The following is a 24,247-nucleotide window of genomic DNA, read 5'->3' as shown; positions in this document are numbered from 1 at the left end:
ACGTGATTCAACATCATTGGCGCTTAGTGGTGGGTGTCAAGTTCCGGGAGAGTTAACAAGACAGTACTTCCTAAACAGCATGCGTCAAATGTTATATTTACAGTACAATAATAAACTAAGAGTACAGATTATGTGCAATGGAAGTAGACTGTTATGTCTAATAGAAGTTTATGGCATCGACAACGTTCTCTGCGTGTGTGTAATTCGTGTCACGACGCTATGTCTGTTTTATTTCGATGGTCAGAAATGTGTACTTCCGGTTAAATCCCCGGGAACTACAGTTGGCTTGACGCAGGTTTGAGGCCTTCTGTGTTTTCAACGGAGAGAGCCAAGAAGAAAAATGGCGTCGTTTGGCGACCCAGAGCGGGACACCGGCCATTCACTTTAAGCTTTGCACCCACAAATTAAGACCGTGTGGGCTGGTGGGAACTTCTCGGCAACTTTCGCATGAGCCGTTTGTGTTTCCTTTCCTAGTTTTTCTTCGTTGTGCGTGGCGTCTCACGGCTCCGAGATTGAAGCGGAACAGAAGAGGCGCTCTCCTACAATGAGGGGGAGAAGAGGAAGGCCGCCCAAACTGGCTGCCGGGATGCGGGAAGGCTCACCCGGGCCAGTCCGCGGCTCCCGGAGTGGAATAGGCAGAGGGATGCGGGGACGCGGTCGAGGCAGAGGACGGGGTCGAGGACGCGGTTTAACCGACGGCGGTTGTGTCACCGGCTCCGCCGAGGTGGACGCGGAAATATCAGGCCGAGAGAACTTTAATTTGTCCCGGGGCCGCAAGAAAGTTGGAGTGGCCACCTCTGAGGCGAGCGCGGCATCGCGGGGTAGAGGAAGCAGAGGGAGAGGTAGGGGGTCGAGAGGCGGCCGCGGCAGCAGAGGCGGAGTGAGGCGGCCTCCGATGAAGGTGGTGTACGACGACAACAGCGACGAGGAGGACGACAATTTAAGCTACCGATCGGAGGAAGACGAACTCTTGAACGACAACCCTTCGGATCTTGAAGAAGAGGAGGCCTTGGGAAACTACTCGGACTATCTGGAGGAACTAGCAGATGAAGATGATGATGCCAGCTACTGCACCGAGTGTAGTGCAAAGAGCCAAAGCACGGTCGGGAGCACCCCAGGTACGTGTCCTTTTGCAAATGCACGGCGTGGGATTGAACTCTCTTGAAGAGTGCCTTTTATATATATATATATATATATATATTATTTTTTTTAGCTCTAAATACAAAGCAAAGCGCATTGTCCAAAATGGAGCTTGCACGGAGAAACGGGCCTTTGTTTACCGTGTGCTCTGCTTGTCGCCGCTTTGCAAAGAAATGCCCTACGCTTCATTTGACTCGCGTGGTTTATGCACTTTTGTCCCATCAGCACATTGGTCCTGTCAGTGTGGAGCAGACATTTTTTTCCCTCTGTATTTATTTATTTTTGTTCACCATAACTTCGCTGCACGTTTTACCTACAAAATACTGTATTGAAGTTGGATATTTTACTTTTCATTTATTCCATTTCTGCAATTTATAAAGTCGTTACCCAAACATACTTCTAATGTAACTTTAAAAAAAAAATTCTTAACAATTGTTACTTATTACTAAATAACAGCTTTGTCGTATTAAGCTGTAGTTAATGCATTTTTATATATAATAATACATTTTTAAAAATATTTCAAAATGATAAACTCTTAAGCAGGGACAGGGGTTCAGCTGCACGACTTGCAGCAGGCTCCCGAGTTAAGTTTGACAGTTTTTTGTTTTGAAGAGAGGCGCCCTTTTTTCCCCACTTGTTGCAGACGTCAGCTCATTCATTACACTTGGTTGCCGCAGCAACCACTACTAGTGCAGTAATCAGGTAGGCAAAGTAATCATTTTAGTGCATAACGATCACACTGTGAGATGATGCATGTAATGTTTTAGGACAATTCAAGCCAACCTAAAAATATGTCCATTTAAATTCTTAGTTTAGTTGTCAGTTCATTGGGATTTACTAATGAATATAAGCAATATAGAAAGAAGAGGGATTGATTTATCATCTAAGAATGGAAAATCAAAATTCAAATTCCTCTATGGCATTACAGTTTGGAAAGTGACCATAATATGTGTTTTATGAAGCTAATGGCTATTGGAAGTGACAAACTCATATTAACAGACTACCTGGAGAAAACCCCATAAAAGTATGGAGAGAACATGCATGCTCTACACAGAATGCCCAGTGTCGTGATTCAAACCACAATACTCAGAATAGTTTGAACTCACTTTTTATTATATGATATAGAGGAGTAATAACAAAGAAGAGCCCCCCAAAAAATGAAAGCAAAACCTGATGAAGTGTGGTGCGCAACAAATGATAAATACTGTATTAACAAAACAAAAAAAGGTGCACTTGAAAAAATGCTGCGTGCAACAACAGCAATTGATAGCAAATTACAAAATACAGACTGTATGGTGTTTTCCAACCTTAGTTCATCTGGTAAGGAGTCTTAAAAGTAGACGTCCGCTGACAATTTGAATGTTGAATTTAGAACAGTCAGTGGTTCTTAACCTCGTTTGGACGTTCTGAACCCCACCCGTTTTTTCAAGATGGAACCCAGGGGCAGCAGATACAATGAAAACAGCAGAAGCCCCAGAGTTGAACCCTGTGGAACACCATATGTTCTTTTACACATGTGAATTCATTTTCGTCTGAACACTTTTTTTTCCTCGACATAGTAATAATAATAATAATAATAAAAAATCACAACATACCATCAAAATAGTCACAAGTCGACTACTGAGCGCACCAAATTCCCTGCAGCACAGATAGGCCAAGCAATGTAGCGTGATCACCTGCAGCCAACGGCCAAGCGGGGCGTATTATCATGAATCATATGAGTCGGGTCAGTGTGTCTCTTGACCTCCACTGAACCCCTGACACTGACTCACCGAACCCCCGGGGTTCAATCAAACCCAGGTTAAAGGTCTAGTTGAAGTACTCTAAATTTTAGAGTACTTCAACTAGAAAAAGGTGTGCAATAGGATACATTGTGACAGCCATGTTTTTCTTCTTCTCATTCCTGGCTGTTTTTTGTTCTCTCTGACAGGTCAACGGAGAAGTCGAGCAGTGCAACAACAGTCCCCCCTCTTCGAGGCACAAGACATTCCCCCCATGGAGCTTCCCAAGTCCTCCGAGGACCTCTTGGTTCCTACCTCACAGCTCCTCAACGTGTCCGCCGTGTACGAGGTTCTCCGCAACTTCGGCACGGTGCTGCGGCTCTCCCCTTTTTGTTTTGAGGATTTCTGCGCGGCGGTCGCCAGCCAGGAGCAGTGCACGCTCCTGGCAGAGACCCACACCGCCCTGCTCAAGGCTATCCTCCGAGAAGAGGACACGTCCAACACCACCTTCGGGCCTGCTGACGTGAAGGATTCTGTCAATTCCACACTTTATTTTGTGGACGGTATGACCTGGCCGGAGGTCTTGCGGGCGTACTGTGAGAGTGACCCGGAATATCGGCACATTCTCCCTTTGCAGGAAGCAGAGGATTACCCGTTTGAACCCTTGGAGAGCAAAATCAAAGTTCTTCAGTTTCTCGTGGACCAGTTCCTGGCGACCAACATCGCCCGGGAAGAGCTCATGTCAGAAGGTGTGGTAGCCTATGACGACCACTGCCGAGTGTGCCACCGCCTGGGAGACCTGCTGTGCTGCGAGACCTGCGCGGCCGTTTACCATCTGGAGTGTGTGAAGCCGCCACTGCAGGAAGTGCCGGAGGACGAGTGGCAGTGCGAGGTGTGCGTAGCGCACAAGGTGCCCGGTGTGGTTGACTGCATCCCCGAAATACAGAAAACCAGACCCTTCCTTCGCCAGCTGCCGGTCGGATATGACCGGCACAGTCGCAAATACTGGTTCCTGAACCGCCGCATTGTTGTGTAAGTCCGCCATATTTACCTTGAACGTCAAAATGTGTTTCTTCGCAGGATTGCATACAACAAATCAGTTTCAATCAATTTGGAAAAGTGGGCAAAAGTGGTTTTGTTAAGGATCCAGGATTTGTTTTCCACTTTTCGTAGTTTGCCATGGAGAGGGGATCTTTTAATATTTAATTAGATATTTTCTTTATTAATCGTACAGGCAGCACAGTAGAGTAATGGTTAGCACGTCTGCATCACAGTTCTGAGGTCTGAGGTCTGAGGTTCAAAGCTCAGCTTTTGCCTTACTGTGTGCGGTTAGCATTAGGGCTATCACTGTCAAATATTTTTTAGAATCAATTCTATTGATTTTTACGTCAATTAAAGGAAAGTCAAGTCAAGAATGTTCTTTATGATAATATGCGGCCTCACGAGTCTAAACATGGTATTCCGAATAATATTGTTTTAATAATCCACCCATCTCAGGGGGCGGCCATTTTGACACTTGCTGTCGACTGAAAATGAAATCAAAGTTGCTCAGGGCTCAGGTATAAGATGACTCAGCTTGCGAAAGTCACATGACCAAACTCAGAAAATGGGTAAAAAATTGTGGATATTGCTCCTAAATTCATATTCCACAAACACAATATTAATCAGAATCCTGCGTTAGACCAATTTTTTGACTTAACTTTGAAGGATAAAAAAAAATTTTCTTGATGATTACTGTTAAGCAATTATTGATTTTTATTTGTTATTTTGGAAACAACATTTTGAAGTGCCACTGTATTATTTTACATTTTCCTGACAAAATAGCTTAGCAGCCATGACCAGTTTTTTTCTCTCGTCTTGGCATCCATTTTTCGTGGCAATGTCACTGTTGTGCCATGTTCTCTCCACTTGATGATGATGACTGTCGTCTTTGGACGAGATTCCTCTGATGCTGTGGAACCTCTTTACGCACCATGACTTGTGCTGTAAAATTACGTGACCACAAAAATGACAGGATAAGCCATCTACACTCAATATAAATTTGTATCTTATGGGTCCAGTGGGTTGTCACTAGGGCAGCGCGCTCACTGACACTTGGAATTTGTAAGATTTTAAGGCAAATATGTACCACAAGTTACATATTATGTGCCCTTTATAGACAAATCTGTACCAACAAAGGGTACTGTCTAGACCAGGGGTGGGCACACTCGGTCCTCGAGGGCCGGAGTCCTGCAGGTTTTGGATGCTTCCCTTTTCCAACACAGCTGATATATGATCAGCTCATCAGCAAGCTCTGCATAAGCTTGGTAACGATTCTGTTGATTAGAATCAGCTGTGTTGCAGCAGGGAAACCTCCAAAACCTGCAGGATGCCGGCCCTTGAGGACCGAGTTTGCCCACCGCTGGTCTAGACCAAGGATGGACAACATTATTAAAATGATCCCCTACCACACCTCATCAGTTTTAAAACGTTATAATCGCATCATTCATATCAATTAGTAGCGTCTGTTCATCTCCATTAGAAAATAAACCTTCCGACATACAGAAAAAAGGTGAAGGTTTCCACTTGTATGCACTCAGTCACATGTACAAGTGTAGTACTAGATCATAAGCACCTTATTTTAGCATCAATGTAACTAACAGGGATTTTAATGTTTCAAACACACATCATGTGTGTCATGGTTTCATGTTAACAATGTGCACTTTAAATTGAAAGGCACAGTTAATTAAGACACATTCAACAAACTATAAACACTTGAACGGTAATGATTAACGACCATATGACGGAAAAAGTTCAGTATTGAAAGACAGACTTTTTTTTTCTTCACAAGAACTGTTGCCACTTGCTTTAAAGGAGACATTAATGGACAACAAATTAAACAATTCATCTTAAGTGCCTTTTTTTCTATATCACAAAACCTGGCATTTAAACAGGAATGTGTAGAATTGTTATTAATATTTAAAAATATATATATAGTCAGCCCAATATCTTAATTGCCCAAGTCACTTTTAGCGTAGTATATTTTTTGGAGTGTTTTTGTCTTTCATAATTTGGCTGCGACTTATACTAAGGTGCGTTGTATGTATTAAAATTAGAGCTGTCAAATGATTACATTAGATTAATCACATCTTAGAATTTGGATTCATCACTTAATTAAAAAGGCTTTTTATCAATCATTTTTCACCGCCAAATTGGAAGAGCACCTGTTATAAGGACGTCTTCAACATTTTTTGATCCACTGAACACTCTCATCCTCTTCTTTTTCTAATCAGTTAAGTACTTGCATAATTTGGAGAGAGAAAAGACCCCAGTAGTTTGACATGAACAAATATTCTAAATGTGATACGCAAACTGAAAACATTTATTAAATACTTTGCACATAGTTATGTTTATTGCTCAAACACAACCTGTGCTACCTTTAATGTAACCATCCGCTGTCAAGGTCAAGGAAAATCTACGGTCAAAATTAATAGTGCGATTAATCTGCGTTAATACATGATTATCTTTATGATTGTCTTTACTCAATCAGTTAACACTTTAACTTTGACAGCACTCATCAAAATTAGAGCTTAGAAGATCAGCACCTCCAAATCCGAGACCATGGTCCTCAGTCGGAAAAAGGTGGCGTGCTCTCTCCGGGTCGGGGATGAGATCCTTCCCCAAGTGGAGGAGTTCAAGTATCTTGGGGTCTTGTTCACAAGTGAGGGCAGGATGGAGCGGGAGATCGACGGGCGGCTCGGTGCAGCGTCTGCAGTGATGCGGACTCTGTATCGGTCCGCCGTGGTTTACCAATCTGCATTCCTACCCTCACCTATGGTCACGAACTGTGGGTTGTGACCAAAAGAACAAGATCCAACAAGCGGCCAAAATAAGTTTCCTCCGCAGGGTGTCCGGGCTCTCCCTTAGAGATAGGGTGAGAAGCTCGGTCATCCGGGAGGAACTCCGAGTAGAGCCGCTGCTCCTCCAAGTTGAGGGGAGCCAGCTGAGGTGGCTCGGGCATCTGGTTCGGATGCCTCCTGGAGAGGTGTTCCGGGCCTGTCCCACCGGCGGGAGACCCCGGGGACGACTCAGGACACGCTGGAGAGACTATGTCTCTCGGCTGGCCCGGGAACGCCTTGGAATCCCGCCGGAGGAGCTGGTTGAGGTGGCTGGGGAAAGGGAAGTCTGGGCATCGCTCCTAAAGCTGCTGCCCCCGCGAACCCACCTCGGATAAGCGGTAGAAGATGGATGCGTGGAGCTCAGACTCACACTCAAAATTCCCTTTCCCTAATCAAGTTGACGACAGTGAACGAGTTCCGGGTGGATTTGATGCCGCTTCTAACTACGGATTTTTTTTCTTTTTAGTTTGAAATGGTTTACCTTAACTAGAATCCTGCGTCGGATTGTGGCCAAAGGTACAATCATGGTTGGTTATTGCACCTTGTAGTGCTGTAAATAGTAAATCCTTGTGGCAGATGCCACATGCTAAACTAGCGAGCTAGCTGGAAAGACAGTCCCTTTGTTACACATTAGTTGCCATGACTACATCTTCTTTATTTTCTTCTTCTTCAAATTCTTCTACATTCTTTTTGAGCTTGGCAAATACCTTTGGTGCACTACACACTGCCACCTTTTGAAATGGAGTTCATGCGGCAATATTCAATGATTTTGTATGACTCGAATCTGAAAATTCTGATCTGGCATTCCCTTTTTATGACAAAATGTTATCGTAATTCGAGTTACCACTGATGATTACGTGGAATTCTAGTTAAAGTAAGCCATTTTAAGCTGAAAAGAAAAAAAATCTGTAGTTAGAAGTGCAAGTTTTACGGTACACGTTCGCTGCCGTCAGCACGATTTGGGAACAACGGAGATTTTGTGCACGACTCTGAGCACTACTTTTCTTAGTCTTGGTTTTTGTAAAAATACATTTTAAACAAATTTTTTAAGGATTAATCAATTATCATTTTTTGACTGCTGTGACTTAGTCAGAAAAATACGATACTGTTACTATATTAATAACATATGTCAATGTGCTTGTTCAAAATGTTAGTTTTTCTGTATGTTTGTGTAGAATTTCTGTCATCAAAGTCATAGTCCTCGGCAAAGGTTGAATTGAAGCAACTGGCTTCTTTTTGCAAATTTCTTTTTTTCTTGTTTTCAATTTATTTTCCAAATTGACTTGGACAATTATGCTATTAGCCCAACAATATCCACTGTTGGCTCCAGCCCACCATAGACCACAGGATACTTTTTGAGTATTTTTCTTTATAGCGCCATTCTAGTTTATTCATGTGTTGAAACAATGTGCAAGAGTTACAAATATTTGTATTAGTTGTACTAATATAGTAACTTGGATTTGTTCATTTTCAGTGGAACATCTTTTGAATTGTGTGGGTTGCATTACATTATTGCATGGTCACATCCCAACGCAGCATACATTGATTAATTGACTGCGGAGATTTTTGTGTGTGCAGAAAATAGGTCAGTGTTATTTGGATCGTGTTTACTTTTTTTGGTCTTTGGCCTACTTGATATTTAAATCTATACAGATATCACTTTCTTAAATTGCAGTGAAGTTAGTTTTGTACCCTTTTTAGGTTATTGTCATTCAAAAGATGACAACAGTAACATTTGAGCTGAGCTTCTGTCCTGATTGTAATCAGGTTGTTGTTAAGCAACAAACACATTTCAGTAACAAACAGTTATAGGATGGCCATTGGAATTCATTATGTTCATCTACAAACATGCATTTCTAGTTTATTGGGTTCTTTTGTCAAGGAGGTTAGAATAGTTGTTTGATGTATAATGCAACATGACTGCAGCCTCAATGCTTTATTAATAGTATAAAGCCTCCTATTTTTGATACAGTTCACTGGTTGTGATTTAAAGGTAGATCATAGCCCATCCGTCCACTAAGCTGGCAGGATAGCAGCTTGACATTAAACAGACACAGATGGTGAGTGTGTGCTGGCGCTGCAGCAGCCAAGCGCCTGCTTCATAAATCATTGGGTATGGATCACCTGAGCAATACAAGATTTAAGGAGCCGGGTGGCTCAGCGTTTTCGCAGCACTTCTTTCTCTTCCCTCACCATCTTCCTATGCTTGGAGCGGCACAGCAAAGTGGCTTCCTTCATTCTTCATCCCCGGGGGCTGTGTGTGCATGCAGATAACCCGCACAGAAGAAAGTTTGGTTAATTTAGGTGTAGGTGCGAAGTGTGTGAATGGAGATTACTTGTGTGACATAAGGCTCCAGTCGTGCTAAGAAAAATGTTGCTGTTATCCACAGTATGTATTTTTGAAATGGCTATTCTGGTTTTTCCCCTTGTGGCGGACCGCCAGACTTTTGTTGATGGATTCAACCTGCATCCAAATCAGAATGTGTACTGCACCAACATTTGAATTTGAATTTGGAAAACTTAAAAAAAAAGAAAAAAAGTTGATGCTGACTCCTGTTCCTGCTCACCACTCTCAAGCAGCTGAATTACAATAATCACATCACACATCTTATTTTCTGCATGTTTCTCCCAATTGAAGCCTACCCCATCCCCTTCTAATTTGATATATCTCCCCATGTAATTACAAAAATAATCTCCCGTGTGTCCTCCCCTTTATCCACTACAGAGAAGAAGATGGTGAACAAGAGAATAAAACAATCTGGTACTACAGTACTAAGGTAAGTCATCCATTTGTCACTTCCACTGTCTGCTCTATTTGATCATATTACAATATTTTACTTCCTTACATGCTTCAAACGTCTTTGGTGGTGTATCTCAGCTTTTACATGGAGTCCTTCCCTCTCGGTTTGTGCCAGGTCCAGCTAGGTTTGCTCATCGAGTGCTTTGATAAGGATTACTGGGAGGTCGACCTCTATACTGCCCTCGAAGAAATTCGGGATGAGGTTCACACACACATGGACATCACAGAGGACCTAACAAACAAGGCGAGGGGCAACAACAGGTGTTTCCTCACTGTTGCCAATGGTAATGAGCGCCATCTTAAATTCTTCCTTTAGGCGACATTATCTGCTTTTTTCCCGAATTTAAAACAAATCATTATTTGTATTATTATTATTGTTGTTGTTGTAAATTTAGTTATACTAGACATTATTGGAAACGGGAAACAAATTCCCTGCATGTGTTACCGACCACATCCCTGAGGAAGATTATGATTAAAAATAAATCTTAATTGACTGAATTGATGCTTTGCCAGTGACTCTTCATTTTCCCATTGTGTCGTCCAGAGGAGATCCTGGAGCGTGTGCGAGCCAAGAAGGAGGAAGAGCTCGAGGAGGTGAAAAGGCAAGCGGCTGAGGAGGCCCTTAAAGCTCGTCTGGAGCAGGAAAAGGAAGAGGTGGATGTGGAGAAAGTTGGTACTGAAGAAGCCAAGCCGATTGATAGTGAAGGACAACTGGTTGTCAGTATTAATGATGAGACGACCAAGGAGGAGGACAAGGAGACAAAAGAGGAAGCAGAGGAAGGGAAAAATGATGATGTCAAAACTGGAGGTAATTATTTTCAATTGATCTTGTCTCAATGTTTTGTGAAAAGTATTGCTGATTGATTTTCTCCCCATGCTTTGTAGGCCTGGCGGGCGGCACTCCCTCCCCCAGTCCCTGAACAGTCACTAAATACATGCGTATACTTTAACAACAAAACGCAATTACTTTTTTTAATTGCAAGCAGATTAGTGCAATTGTTAACATTAGTGCAGTTATAGCAATATTCGAAATTTGATTATTCAATTAAATGACAAAATAATGGACAGTTTCATCAACTATTAATTATAATCTTTAGTATCAGCCCTAGTTAGCTGTTCCTACTGGAGCCTACAGACCCTAGTCTGAGTGTAGGGGAGCTTTACCTGATATTTTAAAGGGTTATCTCTTTGTCTAGCTCCAGGTGACATGTCCGTTTTATGCAAATAATATGGATTGGGTTGGTCGTTGTCAGTGTTCAGTTAGTGCCTGCATGTACTCTGGTTGGCCGACAGAGGGAGCCACAGCCTTAGTTTAGAGAGGATTGCTGGCTGTGGAACAGCTCTCGCAAGAGGTCCCCATATATTGGCCAGAACTTTGACTCAGCTTGTCTTTTTAAAGTGCCGTCATGGCAATCAAGGCTGGCAGGTCACTTCAATCCAAACTACTTCACTCCTGGGTTTTTTTCTCCACACTACAGCGGAACACCCATCATCAGACTGTGTACCTGTTAGTGGTGATGGGGTCCCAAGTCTGAGCCATCCCAACCAGATGATTGAAGACAACAGTAATAGCAGCATGGGCATCATGGTCCCACCCAGGGGCTCTGAACCTCCTGACCTGGCTGACAAGTCCTCCCAGTCATCCCTGGCAAGCTTTGAAGACACAGGTCAGACACAATGTGCTTTCTAGGGAATTCTATTGTGTGTGACTATTGAACATCTGGATGTGAATTGCTTACTCTTTATCTCTGTTTCTGTGACTAAACCTGATATGTACCATTTGCAGGAGATGGTAAAGATTCCACCAACGGTGAGTGTCTTGTTGGTAAGAAGTCATCTGCAACTCGCATGGTCACCCGCCTGAGAAATCCAGAAAGCAAGTTGAGCCAGCTGAAGAGCCAGCAAGTGGCTGCTGCCCTTCATGAAGCCAACAGGGGCTTCAAGGAAGGAAAAGAGGTGAGACATGAACGACACTGATTAAAATTAATTTTTAATACATCTTTGGGGGTTGAATATCAAAATACGTGGGGTGATTTTGAGCATGCTGTGCTGATGTTTTATTTAAGATATCAAACTTTCAACAATCTTAAACTGTCTTGCTCCATCTATAGATTCTAGTAGTAAACGCACAAGGTGATGTCACCCGTGTCAGCACACGGAGCAAGGATGTGGTGATGAAGGGGACGCTTTGCCAATACTTCAAGCTCGGCCAGGAGGGCAAATATCGTGTGTATCATAACCAGTACAGCACAAACACGCTGGCCCTCAACAAGCACCAACACAGAGAGGCAAGTAGCACTCACACAACACAACTTGAACATCCCCATAGCTTCACTTACGAGTTCAACATTCATGTTCACTAGGATCACGACAAAAGGCGGCATCTCTCCCACAAGTTCTGCATGACTCCAGCAGGGGAATTCAAGTGGAACGGCTCCATCCACGGTTCCAAGCTTATCACCATCTCTACAATAAGGCTCACCATCATCCAGCTGGAGAACAATGTTCCATCTCCATTCATGCACCATAACTGGGCCTCACACAGGTATGGAGCATCATGTGGCTATCATGTAGCAAACCAAAACAATAAAAATGTAAAGAAAGATGTTCAGAAATGGTTTGTTTTGTAGGACTAACTGGATCAAAGCAGTGCAGATGTGCAGTAAGGCCAGAGAGTTTGCCCTTGCTCTGGCCATCATGGAGTGTGCCATCAAGCCTGTGGCAACCATGGCAGTCTGGAAGGACTCACTTGGCCACACCAGGTACACAAAGCGGCCTATCACTGTTTGAGCAGAATAGATTGAGGTATTTTCAGAGAAAAAATTACTGTTATCCGCACAGTTAGCTGACTTGGTGAAGAACTTAAAGGGAAAGTAATGAATGGACCTGAAGTATATGTATGTACATACTTGGTGTCATTTCATATCAACTGCAGCACTTTTACATTTTCAGTTAAAATAAAAACACCGTAGATTTCCTGCAGTTACACACATTGATATATTGAACCAAGCATTCAGTGCATGAACAAAGGAAGCGTGTAGTCAGTCAGACCATTTCAGCGGGAAGTGGGGATCCTGACCAGATCAAATCAAAAGGCCCACCCTTACCGCAAGGAATAATATTTAGACTGCAGGTCCACTACTAGTACCACCCACTTATGGCTCTCAGTGACCACTGCTTCAGCACAACAACCCTTTTAAAGAAGCCAACATTTCTGAGTTGGAACCTGAAAATGAGTCTGAGCAATCCCACATCAAACACGGATCCTGACAGATATACCATGACTACTGAGAGGCATTTCTCATATTCTGCCCATTACTCAAAATATTTTCAGCAATGCTGTTTGTTATACAGCACTAAAAAAGTCAAAAAAAAATTGTCACACAGTTGCCCGTCATCCACTTAAGACAGCCTCACTTTCCCATCAGAAAAATAAAGTAAAAATTTATAGAAACAATTTTCCCCACAGTCGTTAAGTAAACATATTTTTAGTGGCTGTCATTACGATGTTGAGGTGTTTCAAGGTATCGGTATTCGCGACAGCAGCCGATTCTGGTATCGGTCTTAAGGCTGTTTGATCAGGAACTGGGAATTAATAGAATTGGGAACTTCTATGTATCAATGTACTAGTGATATCGTTTTCTAGGTTAAACCGCATGACTTCCATGGAGCGTGAGGAGAAAGAGAAAGTAAAGAAAAGGGAGAGGAAGCTCGAGGAAGAGGAAACGATGCAACAGGCCACTTGGGTCAAATACACGTTTCCAATTAAACACCAGGTAGGTCACATTTACAGGAACCTGAATGGATTTTGTATAATTTATAATAAAGGTCATATTTTGTGTTGTGTCTGCTGGACTTGACTCCCATGCTCAGTATAATGACTTTTGTTGAACTAAAAGCTCTTAAATGGTCTGTGACCATCATTGATAGTTGAGCTCTAATAGGAGTCGACGAGACGCAGTTGGTGGTCAGCAAACAAACATCCTTTGTTTGTGCTCCTCCTCATTCATCCTCTTTCTGTCCTCTTGAAGGTGTGGAAACAGAAAGGCGAAGAGTATCGTGTTACTGGCTATGGCGGCTGGAGTTGGATAAGTAAAACCTATGTCAAGAGGTTTCTTCCAAGACTTCCTGGCAACACTAATGCCAACTACCGCAAAGAACTTGAAGGTCAGGAAAAACAATGATTCACGAGTTGGGGCGGGTTTAATTATTTTACCTTGGTTTTAAGACGGGGGATTGTTTGGCTTTGCAATCTTACATGTATAATTTTCCACTGCACAGTACCTTCTCAGCTTCACTCACTATTTGTCCTTTTCCACTGGCAAAAGCAGGTAGCATGAGGCAGAGGTAGTATTTTTACTTAGGCAGATTTATCATCGCTGTAAAACTTTAACATTTGCAAACAAGCAAGAAATGAGAAAGAAATGCATGCAAATATTAGCTAAGGGTCCTTCCCACATTAAGCCTTTTTTAGCTAGGCTGTGATGGTACTCGCCCCATATACACACAATTTTTTTGTATAGTTAGTAGTTAGTTGTTTTGCATGTAATGTTTTTTTTGAGGGGGGGGGGGGCAGTATAAAATGCTATATTTTATATCAAAATATACCATAATAAAATTGAATACTTGGGCTAAAAAGCAAGAATGTGTTGCCTTCAAGGTATTTATTTATGATATGTGTAATGGCCCAGTCAGGTCAGTATGTGTAAGGCCCAGGGCCTTCGGGCCGCCATTAATGTCGGGCCCTTTTCTTTTTGTGCATGATGTCTGGACGCTGAAGTATAATACTCCACAATCTCTGCTTTGCTGCAGGGTCATTATACGGTGATGTATAGCCACAGGATGAGAAGTACATTCACCTTTGTTGATGTTGTGTCAATATTTTTTTCCTTTTTTTTGTTTATGTAATTCATTTATGAATATATGCTTGCATACCTTATTAAAATGTGGGTTGCAATCATTTGGTTAACAAGTTATATTTTAGTTTTGAATGTAGTACTTCAATGTACATTTTTTTTCTATTCCAAAGATGCCAAACTTGGCCTAAAGTGCACCCTTCTGGACTTGAGTCGACGACCGAGTGTCCAAGCACCTGAAGCTCAGGGAGTCTCTTGCATGAGCAGTGATGCAACAGATAAGGAATCATCTACACTCACCAAACCTGCCCAAGACAATCAGGTGCTAGATGAAGTTTTGGAGTTTAGTGAAAAAATAGAAGAAGGGAAAAAAGAAGCTGGCTGTGAAATGGAAGCGTCTGAAGAACTGCCTGCTGACAACTCACAATCCAAGATGGAGCTGGATTACTCTAAACTAAAATCAGATGATGAGCAAAGTAAGAGAAATGACAATTCAAGTATTTTTGGTCATTTATTGTCTGTAAGAAAACTGTTTTAACTTCAATGTCTTTGATTGTTTAAATATGACAGAAAGTGTAGGACCAATACACTATTGTTTGTACTTTCTTTTTTTCTCCAGAGTCCAGTATTAAGGAAGAGTCTGTGAAGGAGGAGCTTACCGATGACCCCCTTCGTCCTTTTAACTATGACGTGGTGGACGTCAGTAAAGGCTTCCTCACCCGCATTGCTTACAAGAAGAAGGTCAAGTCCTCCAAACTTGACATCTTGCTGGAGCGGCGAGTGAAGCAGCACGCGATTGAAGAAAAGACAAAACAACACGAGTCTCCATCCAAACCCAAACCCAAGACCACTCCACCTCTTTCACCCCCCTCCTCTAGAACACCACCACCACCTCTGGGCACACCCGTACGACCACGGTCACCACTTAAGCCCCAGACTCTGGCTCAGACACAGCTCAAAGACGAGCAACACTCTTGCACAATACGAACTGGCCCTGCAGATGTTGGAGGAGTTCAAGGTGACAGTCAGGTTGTAGTCTCGAAAACTACAGAAGACATAGATGCTCGCCTTTCTTCTGTTTCTAACTCAACATCCAAAGACAGTTGCAGTTCAGATGCAAAAAGAGACTCGTCTTCACCACAAAACCAAACCATCACGGTGTCCCAGGATTTAAAGGTTGATTCCATAGAAAGGACTATGGGGCCAAAAGATTGCTCTTCGGAGCAACAAATAGACAATGCTAGCAACGATGGATTTATCGAAAATATAGGATCTGAGGTCCCTAATGTGGACTCGGGTAGAAAGACGGGCTCAGTCAGGACGATCACAAAAGTTGTTGAGCAACTAAATAGTGAGAATACATCTCTTCCAAATCCATCACAACAAAATCCAGAGACATTTAGCTCAGTGGAGTTAGCCACTGAGACAAACGGGATGCGACATGATGAAAACCAGGAAAATATGAAAGATGCCGAAGGCTCCAGTTCTCCTGTTTCAATTTCTTCTCTTCCTCATATAAATGGTAAAGATGGTTTAGGGGGTGATGTCAGCGTGAGTAACTCTGTGGTAAGTTCAAATAATGGTGTGCTAACTAACGAAACCAAGGCGAAAAGCATTGTTCAAGTCGAAGATGAAAGTATTTCTCAGAAGATAAGCACACAAAAGCCATTGGTAAATGGAGATTTGGCTCTTATGAACAAAAGTATGCATGCTGTAGAAAAGGAGCCGACCCCTGCAGAAACATTCGAGAGCAACATAATGACATCGGATCAGGATTACAAACCTCCTGTGAAAACATCAAAGCTGGAAAACAACATCGGTCCATTTGAAGTTCACACCTTGAACTCTCGGCAGCACAACAGCTTAATAGGCAATAAATGCAACCCTGTAGTCAAGATCATCAGAATGGCACCCTCGCCTATACCTTCAACAGAAGAGTCCAGTTTAAGTGATGAGTTTGGAGAGAACAGTGAGCGAGAGACGATACCGTTGAAGACGCTCTTCACCTCCACAAGCACCACAACAGAAAGCGCAGTGTCCACCCTCACTACCATGACCAAAACAACCGTGACCAAAATCTCTTCCTCTAGTCCGTCAGAAGACAGCCAGAGTGACATAATAACACAACAAAAGGAGACAACCCTGTCATCCTCTATCAGTAAATCAACAACTGATACCAGTGGTAGTGTTTCTGTAGTTATATTCCATAACGACTCAACCAGGGGCCGAGTACGCCTCCGCAAATTCTCCCGCACGAAGAAGGTGCGATCGGACACGGCGCTTCCTTCTTATCGCAAGTTTCTCACCAAGAGCAACCGCAAGAGCATTTTTGTGTTGCCGCACGACAGCTTGAAGGTGCTGGCAAGGCGGGGAGGATTCCGGGAGGTGGCCATCTATAACTATAACGCCAAGCCAGCCCAGGATATTTGGCCGTATCCTTCCCCCAGGCCCACATTTGGCATCACCTGGAGGTAAGTAAGGTCTCTCAATTTTGACCCACCATGGAACTTGTCATTTTACTCTTTGACAAAACACAAAATACTTTTTAACAATTCTAATAGAAAAAAAGTATACAGTAATTTCTGGACTACAAGCCGCTACTTTTTTCACTTGCATTCGACACTGCGGCAAATACAAAGGTGTGCGGCTTACTGATACTGATACTGTATTTCAGATCACAAGGGGCCGCACTATAAAGGAAGCGCAAGAGCGTCAGACAGAGCAAAACAGAACGAGAGCGAGACAATTTGCGCCCTCATTATGGAAAAGAAAGTAGCGGGAACCCGGCTTACAGTCGGGTATGGCTTATATGTGTAAAAAAACTCGAGTATTCCCCAAATTTAGCTAGCTCGGCTTATAGTCAAGTGCGCCTTGTAGTCCAGAAATTACTGCACTTTGGCTGCAAATATGACCCAAAAAAGTCAAAGCTTTCCCTAATCCATTTTTAAAGCACTGCATATTTCATTAGTCGAACAGACATTCCCCAGAAGTTCCAAGAAATTGTCTTTTTAGTCCCTTGATCAAAAAGTATTTAATTTTCATTAAAAAAAAAAAAACGAAATCAAGGCTAGGATTCGCTGTTAACTTTATATTTTCTACAATTTGAAGTTATAACGTGGCTTTTGTTTGCAATCTTTTATGATTCACTTCTAGAGGTGCACTGCTCACAATTTTCCGTCCGATCCCCGATCTTTTAAAAAGTCTGACCTGCCGATCCCGTTTTTTGCCTATCCCGATTTTTCTGCTGGCACCTATATGATTCCAGAGACTGTATTATTTACTAGCTAAGCTTACACATGGGCAAGGAAATATGCACACTATGATTTTAGAAAATGGTGAATTGAGGGATGAAGTGTTTAAATAGAACCAAATGGCTTAGCTTTAAAATTTAAGATGTGTGTGTGTTCCATTTGTCAACAGCCTCTGTGGCCTACAATATCCGTTTCCCACATACTAAACAAGCTTGTGAAACTAATTTACTGTAAGAAGTGGGCATTGGTTGTTCCATTTACAAAATGGAAATAGTTACACAAAAACATGAACCAAACATCATTCTGGGTTTTTTTTACGCTGCCTCCTCTTATTCCACAATTGTGCTGTTGTCTGCATTCTGAAACAGAGTGAGTCACTAGCAGTCCTGCTGTCATGCCTGCTGTCATGCCACACTAATGAACCATCTGAATCCTAGATCCACAGCCGCCTGATCTTACCAATAGTTTTGCTCACTTTTCACTAGCAAGCACAATTGTATTTGTATTTTGCAGTAACATTTTGTATTCTGTATAATTGGAGAGTGGTTGTAACTGTAAGTGCAATAACTGCTGAGTTTATCTAATACTTAACTTTATGTATACAGGTATCGCTTGCAAACAGTGAACACTTTGGCTGGTGTGAGTCTGATGCTTCGACTGCTCTGGGCCTGTTTGAGATGGGACGACATGGCCGTGAAGCCATCCGCGGCTGTCGGTACTACACGAACAGGTAACGCAATCCCCACCCCAAATAACCACTTAGGTTTCTTTCCTGGAGTACTCAAATGTTAAGTGATGATGTTTTTTTATAACGTTATGCTGTATGACATTTTGAGATGTTCACCTAGATTTTTACCACTGCCAAAAACCCAGAAATAAGGTTTGTCTGCATGTATGCTGACACTTTTGATATGTCTTGCGTTCCTACGTTGAGACAAAAGAAACACAGAATGAAATGCAAACATCCATTTCCTGTGGCTGACACAGGTGTTATGTTGGAGATCATTTCCTCCATTTTTCGGGCTCTCCTCCTCATCGTCATACCAACCCAGCCCTATCCCCACTCATTACCACAGAGACGTCAGACACAGAAATCACCACCACAGAGATCATCAAACGGCGGGACGTGGGGCCCTATGGCATTCGCTCCGAGTACTGCATCCGCAAAATTATTTGCCCCCTGGGAACTCCTGAGACACCCAAAGGTAAATACTGGATGCTCTTTTATTCCAGGCAGTCTTTATTGACTAGTTCTGAGAGAGTATAAAAAGCCATGATGTGTTTATATAATTAATCAGCAGCTAAACCCCAACAAATTTCAACGTGTCCACCATTACAGAAACGCACACCCCACAGAGGAAAGGTCTGCGCTCCAGTGCCTTGCGTCCCAAGAAACCCGAACCTCCCAAGCAGACGGGCCCCGTGGTGATCGAGACTTGGGTTGCAGAGGAGGAGCTAGACCTCTGGGAGATCAGAGCTTTCTCGGAGCGGTCAGAATAATATGCGTATTTCATTGTGTCACTGGTGTAATAAATGCTGTTAAACTCTAACAACTCGTTAGAAAATCACACATGGTCTTTGAAAATGTTTATCATTACTTCTACTTAGGGTTGAGAAAGAGAAAGCTCAGGCAGCTGAACAAGCCAAGGTGAGAGGGATTTTATTACTGCTATTGTATCACTTGAGCTGACCTTATATGAACCTATTTGGGTTTTGTTTTTCATTAGAGGATTATAATTGATTTTATTCAGCTCATACATTACCCTGTTCTTGTCTTCTGGTCATATATACATTTTTATACTTTCAGAAACGTCAGGAGCAGAAACCAGGCTCGGTCACGGTCACCCCAACAGGAACTCCCGCAACACCCGCCGTGACACCTAAGGTCATGGTGGCTTCACTGTCAGGCCAGGGAACGCCTACTGCCAAGGTGGTACTGTCCTCAAAGATAGGCACGCCTGTCAAATATCAACAGACCAAAAACTTCCAGCAGTCGTTTGCCACGTGGATCAAGCAAAGTCAAAACTCACCAGGTACTGCATCAAAAGTATTAAAAACATTTTAATTTAGTAGAAAGTGACAGAATAGTTTACTTGTTAGACTAAAAGGAAAAATAAAACATGATCATAAACCTGTACATAATCGCCAGTTTATTCAGATTATGGATGGAGGGCTACTAATGCATGGGCATTTAAAATGGGTTATTATGATCAAGACAGTGATTACTGAATAATATTTTCAATGCTTTACATCATTATTGTTAACTCATTCTCTCCCAGCCATTTTTACTTAAGCAACCACCTTCGCTCCCGTTGGTTTTACGGGATTTTGACTGATTTTGCAATGCCCACCGAATATTGTGTTCTATTGCTATAGAAACATGGAACCTGGAATATTTGTATGTTTTTCCATTTTGTAGCAATTAGCATTAGGATATAGCTAAGTTTCATCACTATTCACAAACGTGTTGAAAACACTGAGGAAAAGAGCTTGTTGCAACATGGGCCCTGGTTGATCTCTTATACTCTGCTGCCACCTTCTGTGTGCTTTTAAAAAAAACATATGAATGTGTTTTTAGGACCATGGCAATATTTAAAATAGAATGTTTTAATATGTTTTTGGGAGCAAATTAGTTAATGTGGTTATTCTACCTTTACAAGTCATGCTACTATTGGAGTCATGCGTGTAGTCATTACAATATGATGTTTGCTGATTTTTATGCGTCTGCTTCCATAGAGAACACGGTGACCACGACTGGTGGGCACACATTTCAAATTACAGGAACCACGGTGGGTGGGAAGGTCGTGACCACCAAGCTGCCTCTTCCAGCCAACAGCAAGCTCATCACAGTCAACATGGCAACTTCACAAGGAGGTACACCAGCCTTTATTACCTCACACCTAAAAAGACAGACAAAGAGGTTAAAAGTTATTTATGTGGTGTAATTTGTGGCAAAATTTTAAATTTTCCAATGTAGCTATTCATTCACTTGTGTTGTGCGCACCAACGCCATCGTGGTGTTCCCTTAGTGTCCACCCGCCCATTGAGTCACCAGCTTACTTTGGCATGGGTCATCCACATGTCTGGTTGGGGCCTGGCAGCACAGTAATATCGTGGAAGTTAGTTATTTTGGTTCAATTGTTTAAGTATGTTGCACTTGTTTAGTCTGGGTCTTTTAATCTTTACTAGAGTTTAGCTCTTCGTAAGCTTTTTTTCAACTTTTGGTAATGTCAGGCTGTTGTATTGTGGCATGGTCTTTTACTGGTTGGTGGATGTTTGTGCATAAAAAAGCGCAATTAATGGGGTGTTGTGCAAAGTCAGATTCTCAACAGTAAAACATGCAAATAACACTTCTTCTCCACAAGTTCAAAGATGGACTAGTTGTAGAGGTTCAAAGGGTATGCATTTTCACGACCATATTAGAAACCTGTGGAGATAAAACATTGCACTCTTCATACACGAAAATGAAAGTGATTTTTCTTACCTTTTTGAAGTAATCCTAAAGGAGAAACATTAATTTCAGGTGGAGTGTGACCATTTAATGGACATGTCTATTTACCCAGCATGACTACGGGGCACAATGTTTGTTTTGGAAGGGCTTAAGGAAGTTAGGCAGGAAAACAAGTTTACTTACCCTTGAGGTCTACTTCCCAGACAGGTAACTCTCTATTGCGGGAGTCCAGTTTTCTTGTTTTCCCCCCTTCATCTTTTAGAATAAAAGTCTACCTCTCCAACTCCTCGGAGTCCCGATTCATCAAGCTCCTTCAACATCGAGTCCATAAAAATTTGTGTCTGATGTCTGTGACCAGAGGAGAGACTCCCCATGTCTTACAACCAGGTTTAAGGTCCCTGTTTGAAGAGGGAAACTCTTGATGTAAAGGTTTACCTGCCTGGTTGTGGTTAAAAAACCACAGCAGGATCTGAGGGAAAGAAAGAGTGTTACTCGTATGATTTCTGTGTGAGCCATCAGCTTCACGTGCTCGCACGGCAAATATGAAACGCTCCCTTTGTCGGACGAAGGTTTAAAAAGTTGTGAATAATTTATGAGGGGGCTCAGATATGTTGGGGGAAACCCAAGTAAGCTTTCAGCAAGTCTTTGAAGATTTTGTTTACCTACTCAACTAATATTTACCATCGCTGTGATCAAACGTTGGCAATCTTGCAAAGAGAGAAACCCACAAATAATGTATTGAGCCATGTCAATGCACAACTTCTCACTTGTAAGGTGCAGCTGTTGCTTCACAGTATTGTATTGTATTGGGACTATTTACACTGTGAACATTTCCTTACTCGTAGGAAGTGTGCTGAGTAGCAGAAAATGGGGGGCAGCCTTTCCCCAAGTGGTACAGCGGTGGACTGAAGGGTTCCTGGTTTGATTCCCTTAAAAGCATAGGGGCATGTGGTGAATAAGTTGTTATGTGCTACAGGCAAGCAACATTCATCTTTAGTGACTTTTCATCTTTACTATAGCCTTTTGAGGGTTACTATTACTTTGACCTGGATGAATGAGAATCTACACAAATACAACAGATGTTACAATTAATTGTTAAAGATAAATGCCACTCTGTCATAAAATTCTTGCTTCCACTTTATCATTATTATTATTATTTAGTTATTTACATATAAAAAGCACTTGTGTGATTTATGCATTTGGTATAGTTTTGTAGCGTTCCTGTGCTTTCCTGCTCCCTCTTGATGTCCACACCCTCTGACCCCCAAATCAGGTGCTGTGCAGCAAAAGGTGTTGGGTATCATCCCTTCCGGTACAACAGGCAGTGCTCAGACCTTTATCAAATTGCCTCGCACTACTCCTGTGAACATCAGGCCCAATATCCCAGGCACTCAGCAGCCGGTACACCACGCTTCACTTCCAAAATTCATATTTTTTAATATAAGATTGTTGCCATTAACAGTCATATTTATAGGGTTGTTAATTTACTAGTTTGTGATAATATACCTTATTTTCTGTATGTAATATGTATTACAACTGGCGCAACAACAGTGTATGCTTTTGCTATTAGTATTTTATTGTTGATTAACCCAAAATCTCGGACTCCCCCCCGGTTAGCAGATCCGGCCTGGAATGGCAACGATTCGAACACCACTCCAGCAGGGCGGAACTATGGGAAAAACAATTCTCAGAACCCCACTTGTGGTTCAGCAAGGTAATTTGCTGTTTGGAGCTTGTCTTGGTGTTAAAATATTTATATATATATATATTGTGTCTTATGTTCTTAGCATTATTTTACTTGTAATGCAGAAATTACACGTGGCACCTGTTTCATTTTTAGGTCAGGCTGGCCAACAAGTGGTAAGTCAGATCTTACAAGGGCAGACAGTGTCCACCTCAGTTTCTGGAGCCAGCCCCGTTGCCACGGTTACTGGCCAGAGCCCAAACACCACTGCTGCAGCTGGAACGACTTCTGGCCAGGTTAAACTCACCATCGCACAGATTGCTCAGGTAACACAGTTTAGTGAGCATTGCTCATGACATGCTACTAAAATAATCAGTCAGCGACCTGAATATTAGACTACCCGTACTCAGTGTTCCCATTTGCTTAATAGTTTTTATTGATGCTTGAATGATAAATATATTTTCCCAGGAATAGGGCTTATGTAACTAGCAAGGTTTACATTTTGTACCATAAAATGTACAGTATGTATGTCTGGTGTAACAGTGGACAACTAATTAGCACGTCTGCCTTGCAGTTCAGAGGTCGTGGGTTTGAATCTGGGCTCCGGTCTTCCTTGTGTGGAGTTTGCATGTTTTCTGTGTGGGTGTATGTTTATATACAGTTAAAATGTGATCTAATCTTAACACATTGTGCCTCTGCTCTGCCTCACTACAGAAGCAGCAGGCTGGCTCAGGTGTCAGTGGCTCCCCCCAGGCTCTGACCGTGATGATTCAAGGTCAAGGTCAGACCACCGGCCAGCTTCAGGTCATACCTCATGGAGTCACGGTCATTCCAGGTCCCGGCCAGCAGCTCATGCAGGCGACGCTGCCCAATGGTCAAACGCAACGCTTCTTATTCACGCCCCCATCTGCAGTTGCTACACCCACGCCAAGCACAGGTATCTTCAGAAAACACGTTTGGATGGTCATTTTGCTTTCTCTCACGCTGTGATCAAAATCTCTACAGGCACCACACCATCTAGCCAGCCCAATTCTGACTCCACGAAAACGCCGGCCCAGCCTGCTCAACAGGCAGCTGCTCCTGTGCAGCCAGGGGCAGCTACTATGGCTACCACCAGCACCCCGTCGGCATCCACCCCACAAGGCCAGTTACCCCTGCAGACGCAGGCTCACATGCCCATTCAATCTCCCACCTCACTGCAGGTGACAACACAGGGTGCAACTGCACAGCTGCAATTGCAGCAAAAGCCCCAAATCATCATGTCTGGACTGCAGCAGCAGGTACAGGTAGGATTACAAACAGATTTGGATTGTTATTGCAAAGTTCCTCCATTCCCATTCAATAACCTCAATATTTTCACAGTATGTGTATGTTCATCATTGACCGATAGACGGTGACATACTGTAGATATACATAATTAATCCCAATGCCTTCTGTCGCCAATTTCTCATGGTATTCTTTGCTTC

At 42.6% G+C, this 24,247-nt stretch overlaps 1 protein-coding gene across 6 annotated transcripts in view; it reads left to right on the top strand.

The window, feature by feature from the left end:
• Nucleotides 1-291: 291 nt before the first annotated feature.
• LOC147169894 (nucleosome-remodeling factor subunit BPTF-like) overlaps nt 292-24,247 on the top strand; it is a 40,730-nt gene continuing 16,774 nt past the window's right edge. For 2 of the 6 annotated variants that reach the window (XM_086082484.1, XM_086082489.1), the window contains exons 1-25: nt 292-1,118; nt 3,071-3,893; nt 9,465-9,516; nt 9,655-9,823; nt 10,084-10,347; nt 11,018-11,206; nt 11,326-11,495; nt 11,651-11,827; nt 11,903-12,084; nt 12,170-12,301; nt 13,186-13,315; nt 13,571-13,706; nt 14,569-14,871; nt 15,015-16,866; nt 18,252-18,376; nt 18,699-18,851; nt 18,986-19,136; nt 19,255-19,294; nt 19,454-19,679; nt 20,383-20,520; nt 22,371-22,498; nt 22,715-22,811; nt 22,938-23,107; nt 23,496-23,718; nt 23,787-24,067. In XM_086082484.1, the coding sequence (XP_085938610.1) occupies nt 545-1,118; nt 3,071-3,893; nt 9,465-9,516; nt 9,655-9,823; nt 10,084-10,347; nt 11,018-11,206; nt 11,326-11,495; nt 11,651-11,827; nt 11,903-12,084; nt 12,170-12,301; nt 13,186-13,315; nt 13,571-13,706; nt 14,569-14,871; nt 15,015-16,866; nt 18,252-18,376; nt 18,699-18,851; nt 18,986-19,136; nt 19,255-19,294; nt 19,454-19,679; nt 20,383-20,520; nt 22,371-22,498; nt 22,715-22,811; nt 22,938-23,107; nt 23,496-23,718; nt 23,787-24,067 (6,885 nt within the window). In that variant the 5' untranslated portion in view covers nt 292-544. The remainder of the gene's footprint in view (nt 1,119-3,070; nt 3,894-9,464; nt 9,517-9,654; nt 9,824-10,083; nt 10,348-11,017; nt 11,207-11,325; nt 11,496-11,650; nt 11,828-11,902; nt 12,085-12,169; nt 12,302-13,185; nt 13,316-13,570; nt 13,707-14,568; nt 14,872-15,014; nt 16,867-18,251; nt 18,377-18,698; nt 18,852-18,985; nt 19,137-19,254; nt 19,295-19,453; nt 19,680-20,382; nt 20,521-22,370; nt 22,499-22,714; nt 22,812-22,937; nt 23,108-23,495; nt 23,719-23,786; nt 24,068-24,247) is intronic. The other 4 variants (XM_086082485.1, XM_086082486.1, XM_086082488.1 and 1 more) reach the window with 4 other exon arrangements.

The sequence above is a fragment of the Leptonotus elevatus genome, chromosome 8 (assembly GCF_054856555.1).
Source record: "Leptonotus elevatus isolate MCC_2025b chromosome 8, RoL_Lele_1.0, whole genome shotgun sequence".
Taxonomy (NCBI): domain Eukaryota; kingdom Metazoa; phylum Chordata; class Actinopteri; order Syngnathiformes; family Syngnathidae; genus Leptonotus; species Leptonotus elevatus.
Note: the sequence above shows the minus strand (reverse complement) of the source record. Positions and strands in the feature narration are given on the sequence as shown.